Source organism: Python bivittatus, unplaced genomic scaffold (genome assembly GCF_059951505.1).
Source record: "Python bivittatus isolate LINGU-HERP-01145 unplaced genomic scaffold, Pbiv_v1 ctg000580_np1212, whole genome shotgun sequence".
NCBI lineage: Eukaryota > Metazoa > Chordata > Lepidosauria > Squamata > Pythonidae > Python > Python bivittatus.
In genome coordinates, this window is record NW_028277087.1 from 27,017,337 (window position 1) to 27,024,806 (window position 7,470).

The 7,470-nt window shown below is 39.5% G+C and overlaps 2 protein-coding genes across 9 annotated transcripts in view; one reads left to right on the forward strand and one right to left on the reverse strand.

The window, feature by feature from the left end:
• Window positions 1-1,952, reverse strand: part of TECPR2 (tectonin beta-propeller repeat containing 2) — a 67,469-nt gene extending 65,517 nt beyond the window's left edge. For 3 of the 6 annotated variants that reach the window (XM_088149816.1, XM_088149815.1, XM_088149811.1), the window contains exon 1: window positions 1,829-1,952. The gene's annotated coding sequence lies outside the window, so the exon portion shown is untranslated. Of the gene's footprint in view, window positions 1-1,681 lie in introns of all 6 variants that reach the window. The other 3 variants (XM_088149813.1, XM_088149814.1, XM_088149812.1) reach the window with 3 other exon arrangements.
• Window positions 1,921-5,623, forward strand: CINP (cyclin dependent kinase 2 interacting protein). 3 transcript variants are annotated; one of them, XM_007444214.3, is made up of 5 exons: window positions 1,921-2,035; window positions 3,458-3,617; window positions 3,826-3,952; window positions 4,382-4,508; window positions 5,266-5,623. In XM_007444214.3, the coding sequence occupies exons 1-5, from the start codon at window positions 2,029-2,031 to the stop codon at window positions 5,466-5,468; spliced, it is 624 nt and encodes a 207-aa protein (XP_007444276.1). In that variant the 5' UTR covers window positions 1,921-2,028; the 3' UTR covers window positions 5,469-5,623. The 3 variants fall into 3 exon arrangements, with proteins under 3 accessions (XP_007444276.1, XP_015746613.1, XP_088005953.1); XM_015891127.3 differs by lacking the exon at window positions 1,921-2,035 and adding an exon at window positions 2,153-3,258 and having other exon boundaries at window positions 3,462-3,617; XM_088149827.1 differs by lacking the exon at window positions 1,921-2,035 and adding an exon at window positions 2,155-3,258.
• The last annotated feature ends 1,847 nt before the right edge of the window (window positions 5,624-7,470 follow it).

Below are 7,470 nucleotides of genomic sequence, written 5' to 3' on the forward strand. Positions count from 1 at the left end.
GCCACATTACAAAGATGGAACATTTAATGAAATATGAAAGTGAAAGTTCTAAATACTGTCCCTAAATAAAGAAAGCATAACTCATTCTACTAACATGCTAACGTAAGTCAGGAAGTCATGCGTTTTCATAAGACAGTCACCTTATGCAATACGGATTATAAGGTTCAATAGAAGATGGTTTAACTCTCTCCTGGTTTATGAATAAAAAGTATTTCAGTATTTCTTATCATTACAAACAGATGAATTTAAAAGGGCTGTACTGTACCAAGAGAAGAGAATATATATAGCTCAGGATTGAACTGTGGAGTCCTTGGGGTTCTCCGAACCAAGCTCAGAGAACCACAAGGACTCCACAGGACTCTACTGTAATTAATACTGTAGAGCTACCTTATACAGTTTTAAGAATAGTAAGGTAACATAAACATTCTAAAATTACATATAAACAATCAATATAATTATAATGGATCTTTCTAAAAAAAATCAAAGATGGAATAATTAAAGACACATTTCAATATAATTAACATTTTTGGTAGTTTATACACAAGTCTCCTTTCAAACAAATGTACTCAATGTAACTAAAGGTTTTATCATGCTATTTCCTGAGACATATAGTTATCCTGTATCAAAAGAAAGCAACTTCACACTCAATTACATGCCTTGTATCAAAATATGCTCTGATTTTCTAAGTCCAGTCCCTTACTCTAATGTACTCCAGCAAAGATTCTCCATTCAACTTCCTCCAAAGTAGACGTTTTCAATGGATCTAAAATAGTTTTCAATGGATCTAAAGTGTGCCCCACTCTCCTTAAGAATTGGCCAGAGTGTTCAAGAGCAAGGGCCACAACTGTAGTTTCCCCTGAGAACACTAATAACTAATGAAATTACAATACTGATTCACAAACAAAGCATACATGCAGGAGGACAACTCTAAAGAGATATACAAGTTGTCCATTTTTGTGTAAAACAGGAGTTTTAATATTAATATTTTGGGCTTTTTTATATTTAAGAATGCAATTCTACTAAAAAGTTAGGGCCACAATTTGTAAAAAAAAGAACACACTATCGATAGAGCTTTTCAATATTTTAGCTGCTCTCTATTCACTTTTAATACCAGTAGTACTTTGGTTGTATAGCTTTTTCACATAATGTGGAGTGCAAGATCTTAGTAGGACAGTGACCTGTATCCTTCCAGAACTTCAGGTGAGTGGAAAATGGTCTACAAGGAGACAATAATATATTGGCAAACATAGCAAATAGATGATACGTCTATTTTGAAAGACAGAAGCTAAAAATTAAAGAGAAACCCCATCCATCCTTTTAAACAGAAAGTGCATACAAATCTAACCTACGTGTAATGGGCACTTTTCTGAAAGGAAACCAAAAACTGTTGAACCCTCAATTTTCACAAGCACCTGTGCATACCATTTGAGGGGCATTTCCACAGAAAGACAGTAAAACACCGTTTAGTTTTAGCCAAAGCTGGCAGAATCCGTTTCAATGCGTTTTCCGTGCCAAGCCTCTAACAGCGGGCGAACAGATAAAGTGCAGGGCGTCTATCAGCACCCACAGCAAACATACAAGACATTTAAAGGGGAGGCAGACTTGCACCAGCTGGTTTTGGGCCCAGCACTTCCTTCGTTGGGAAGTTAAATACCGAAGGGGAAAGAGACTGGTAACTTACCCCCACCCCGCCACGAAAGAGGGCAGAGAACGAGCCGAGGCAGCAGCTCTTTCGGGACATCCGCCCCAGACCGTAGCAACGCGGCCTTGGAGACCCAGCGCTCCCCCGCCCGCCTCGCCTGACTAGGCCGCAAGCTCCCTACCTCACCTCAGTAGGACCCAGAGACCCTCATGATCAACGGGGGAGCCGCGGCCGCTCCCCCCAAGGCCTGGCGACGCTGGGAAAACAAACCCAGCACCAGCACCCGCGGCGGCAGCAGCAGCTGCAGCCGGGCGGGGCCGGACGTGAGCGCACTTCCGAGAGGAGGGGCTTAGGAAGTAGGTCGCTGGCCGCGGAGGCGAGGGGCCATGGCCGGTGAGTTTTCTCGGACCTAGGGGGAGGATTTCTAGCCTCTTCGCTGGACCGGGGTTAAGGCCGCCGTATTCTTGAGTGACGCGGGCTTCCTGCTCTCGGGTGGCGGGCGGGCGGGTGAGTGGCGTGGCTGTTGGCAGGATGGCGAGTGCCGATGGCAATGTTTCTACGCGCCTCGGTCGACGCGGATTGAAAACTGGCCCTTGCAACCCGCTGAAAAGAGAGTCTAGTGAGCCAGGCGCCGCTTTCAGTCTGTCTTTGTAATGCGAGGGCAGTTGAATGAACACGCAGGGAAGGCATGGTCCAGCACTGGAGATGCTTAGGATGGGTTCTCACAACGTGCCAGACGAGACTAAAATGAAGTTGGGTGGTTTGTGGTTGCCCAGTTAGGCGGCAGCGTGTAACTGAGGTTAGCTGGAAAGGCAAAGCAAGGCGGGACTTGATTACAGTATTACTCGGATAGGAAACCATCAGAAATAAGAGCATTGGAAAAAATATCTCTAGTAGGATATCGTTAGGGGGACGCGGTGGCGCAGCGGCTTAATGACGCTGAAAGTTGCCGCCCAGAAATGGTTGACGCTTCAGCGGTTCGAGTCCAGCCTTCGCGTTAGCAGGGTGAGCTCCTGTTTCCTCCCCAGTTCCTGTCAACCCAACAGTTCGAAAACTCACGTGAGTAGATAAATGGGGACTCTCACTCCGGTGGGAGGAAAAATGCCTTGCAAAAAAGGAGTTGGGAGCAGTTACCGGTAACCACGCGCGCCCAAAAAGGGGGCTAAGCAACGGAAACTCCGCCTCCTGCGCTCGCCAGCTGGGCTCTGCTCTAGGAAGGAGGCTCTGGCAAACCACTTCCGAAACAATTGCCTTGAAAACTGCAAGGACTCGTCCAAGCAGTCACTGCAGAGTCGGTAACGACTGAGCGCAGATAAAAAAAAAAAAAGGATATCGTTGCCGAGAAAACTGAGTGGATATGTCCTTAAAATCTCCAAGAATAGAACATAAGATTTTTTAATCTTTTTAGTTTGTAGCTCAACCTGTGTGGGAGTCCCCCTATTGTATTAAGTTGTGGGAACCAGTCACCACATTAAACCATTGTATGGGCTGTTGGTTTAGGTATAACATGTTATGTAAATGGAGTAATTGTGCTTTCTTAAACCAGAATTATGCCTTACCTTTGGGGACAAGGAATAGATGAGGATCTGATAGAAATCATGCCTCATGTGGAAAAAGTGGGTATCTGCTCTCGTCAGGTTTCACATATTTATTTTGTCTAGACAGTGTATAAACCTGTTTTCTATTGGCACTCTCTTGGAGTAGCATGGCCCATATATGACAGGAAAGAGTAGTTCTTTAAAAATAATGGTAATAAAAACACATGAGTATGAGTTATTGTCATTTAAATTATTTTAATTTTGTGTTTTTGATTAGCTAGTAGTTCTACTCCAAGAACACCTGTATTGTCCGTAAGTGCAAGAAAAATTAAAGATAATGCAGCAGACTGGCACAACCTAATGATGAAATGGGAAACCTTGAATGATAATGGATTTTCTATTGCCACCAAGATTGTGAACATCAAAAACGCTACCCGGTAAATACATTGGACTAATTTGTCAATAGTCTTGGTGCAAAGCTTATTTTTATTTCATTTAAACTGGATTTTAAAAAAATTCATATGATGCATTCAGTTTAAAGAGACTGTGTTAAACAAAGATGATTCTGCATGGTTAGGCAATAAGATGAGAGGTAATGAAGGCATTTTTCTTAAATACTAAATGATTTTTAAAATTATTTATTAGGTTTAATGACAGCACATTGGAGATAGAACATACTGAAGATTCCTCTGACTGTGAAAGACTGCCACTTGACTATAACATGGAACTGGAGCAGTGCTGTGCAGAACTACTTGGGATTTTTAACAATTTGGTACTTCTTATAAATATCTGTGCTGAAAAACATTTCTGTTTCTACTCCTCACTGGTCAAGAGAGGCATATCTTTGCAGCAAACTGTCATGTAACCTTTTAAGTAATTACTTTAACAAGTCTAATCGAGACAGCAACCTTTAACAGGAAAGCATAAAGACATTAAGTATATAAGCCAGATTTCAAATGAATGTGTATTATGCATATTAACTCAAAAGTGCCAAACAAAACTATTAAACTGTGTTTAGTTCTGGCTGTTAAAGATGTCCTTAAGGAAGCATTATGCATCATCGGTATTGTTTATCTTATCTATGACCAATTTTTCAAAATTTCTTAGCTGCTAAAAGTAGTAATCAAACAATTTTGCTCAAAATGTTTACTGGACTTTAGCTTCTTAAATGTTGAATCTTATTTGTTCTCAACTTTGCTAGGCCAAAATACACGAGAAAATGGAAAAACTCTGTTCAACAACTAAAGGGGTCTGTGACTTAGAAACATACCATCATGCAGCAGAACACAAGGCACCATTATTTCACACATGGCCTGTTTCCTATTTCTGTAAGTAAATCTGTCTTTTCATTGAGGATGACTTATTTGAACATAACTGCATGATAACACTGAGTCTTCAAGACAAATAGCCCTTAATACCTGCCCTTCATAAATTTATCAAATCCCTTCCTTAGTCACATGGTAATGAAATCCACAGATTTTTATGCTGTATGTGAAAAAATTATTTGTCCAAATCTCCTCCCAGTTAGCTTCATTGAATGATTCTTGGTCATATTTTGAGAGAGGTAGAAAAAAATCTCTCCCTGCTGACTTGTCTACATCATGTGCAATTTTATATCCCTTGATCATGTCTTCTCCCTCTCAATTGCTTTATTCCAAGCTAAAGAGTCTGAAACATTCTAACATTCCCTAGGAAAAATGTTCTATACCTTATCCATTTTGCTCTCCTTTTTTTTCAGTTCATATAACATCATAGAGTTGGAAGGGACCTTGGAGGTCATCTAGTCCAGCCCACTGCCCAATGCAGGAATTCTTACACCATCCCAAACAAATGGCTGTTCAATCTTTTCTTGCAAGCCTCCCGCAAGAGAGGAGGCATACTATTCCACTGCTATAACTCTCACTATCAGGAAATTCCTCCTTATTTCAACTGGTGGTCGCTCTTATTTCAACCGGTTAAGGTTCTACCTATTGGTTCTTGTCTGACCTCAGGTGCTAAGGAAAATAAATCTAGTTCCTTATTGCAAAAAATTTCACAGCATATTGAAAGAGAATGCAGGACCATTTCTTTTTATTTCTTTTTCAGATGACGTCTCTGTCAAGCTCTTAGACATGTATTCACAAGAACTAAAACTCAAGCAAACCATTGTGGAAGAAATTGCTCATACTGCTGACCAAGATCTATTGATGGTCTATTTATCATCATGGTTATATCAGCCCTACATTGACAACAGCAATATAGTACTGTTAGAAAGTATGTTGTTAGAAACAGGGCACAGGCAGCTCTAATCTTACCTATTTATTAGAATTATCACCTTAATTTTAAACCTTCCTTTCAGTAGCAAGACATACAATGCTAATATTGTTACAGATTTATGATTTTATTACACTGTACTTAGTTGCAGCTTATTTTTAATAAAATTCTTGCATTTTTATGATTTATACAGCTGCTTTTTGTTCCATATTATAGCACAAAGCACAATTTCCTTTTATTTTGAAGTATATTGTGAGCAACATAGTACGTGGTTATTTTCAGAAGATTTTTTAATGTTCATAGTTTCTCTGGGTATGTAACTGAGCTGTCAGAATATTAGTAATATCTAAGTAGTTTAATATTTCCCTAATATTTCTAATGTGTCAATATGTGGGAGTAGTGTCTCTCCTCAAACTGGGTAAAAGGTCTCAAGGGAAAACCTGCAATCATGCACACTTCTCGTATGAAAATAGAGCTGCATAATTATATAATATATATTGTACTTAAATATATACAATGTGTAGAAGGAATAATTTCTCTACTTTCAGACCCACATCTTGATTAAACATTACCACTGGCATACGACTTGTGACACTAAGTGATTAATATAACACAAGCCTAGAAAACAAGCAATAGAGTAAAAAATTCTGATTCTACACAGCAAATTTAGAAGTCTTGTAAGTATGCCAAAACAGAAGAGAACAATTCCTGATTACGGCAGTTATTTGACATGTGAGTGTTCATGTCATTTGTTGTAAAAAGCATAAAACAAAGTGCTCAGAATAGGGAAGATACTGAAGTCCTTCAAAAACCAAGCAACTCTTGTGATGCAGCTAGGATCGGAGATGGTAACAGGCTTCTAGAAGATAAAAAGGAATGGTAGCAATATAAAGATCAGCACTGCTCCCTCCCATTTTTGGCAACACAGTTGCTAGACCAAACTCTCCTACGACAGTATTTCAGTGTCGTACTAATAAGTACTAATAAGTAACTGCTCAACTATTCAGGTTGTACTTACAATCTCTGTTTTGATTTTTTCCATTCCAACAGAACATTGGAAAGAATTATATAAAGGGACTCTGAACTCTATCAGCAGGATAACTCAAAAAACTGAAGAAAATGGGACAACATTTGGTATAATGGGAGAATCCAGCCAAAGAAAGATCATGTTAAAAAATGGGCCAGATCTGGCATGGGACTACAAAGAAAAACATTCCAGAAAAAAATCCCCCAATGCTTCCTTATGGAAGAGGCAGTTGTGCTTGGAATGCTACAGACCATTCTATTCTAACCCCTCCATCCCATGCCCTAGACACAAATGCAGCACATTACTTAGTTACATAAAAGAACATACAGACAGCTCCTATAGTTACAGCTATAATGTTTGGAAAGAATTCAAGAAGCCATGCTCTATATCAGTGCTCTATATACTTCCCCTAACTTGTTTAGAATTGCCTTTATGTGGGACAATGTGTAACAGCACAGTTACTCATTTCTGTACTTGGCTTAAGAATCAGTGACGGTACTGAAGGTTGAAACTACATTCACTGGTGATTTTGGATTCATTTCTGGGCTAGGGGAGTCCATCCTTTTCCTAGGGCCGTGAAATAAACTGAGTAATTTACCCAAGTTTTTGGCACCCTCTAAAATACTCCTATGCAGCCTAAAACACTGATAAATTAAAACCTTTTTATTCAGTTTGGAAATAAAGATAACCACTACATAAGAGCGTCTTCAAAGTTTATTTTCCCAAGTCACTTCTAAATCACCTTTGTGTGGATTATTCCATGTTCTTTTTTTAAAGGGGCTGTTTCTGTTGCTTAGGCTTTTGCCCAGGATCTGAAGTGTCATGTGCATAACATGCTAAACTCAGTTACAGCTTAACAAGAGGCATAATAAGATGGCTCCTCTCAAATCAGGCATGGCTAACGAACTGCAGACACCTCCCTCATAGCTTAATATCCTGTACAATTCAAGGATCCTGGCTTGTTCCAAAAACAAGCTAAGTTGATAGTTTACCCAATATGTTTTTAAAAA

What these genes read in the sequence shown, in the direction of transcription:
- CINP (XM_007444214.3), top strand. An exon ending in AACATCAAAAACGCTACCCG is followed by an intron (nt 3,618 to 3,825) that starts GTAAATACATTG and finishes ATTATTTATTAG; the next exon opens with GTTTAATGACAGCACATTGG. An exon ending in TTGGGATTTTTAACAATTTG is followed by an intron (nt 3,953 to 4,381) that starts GTACTTCTTATA and finishes CAACTTTGCTAG; the next exon opens with GCCAAAATACACGAGAAAAT.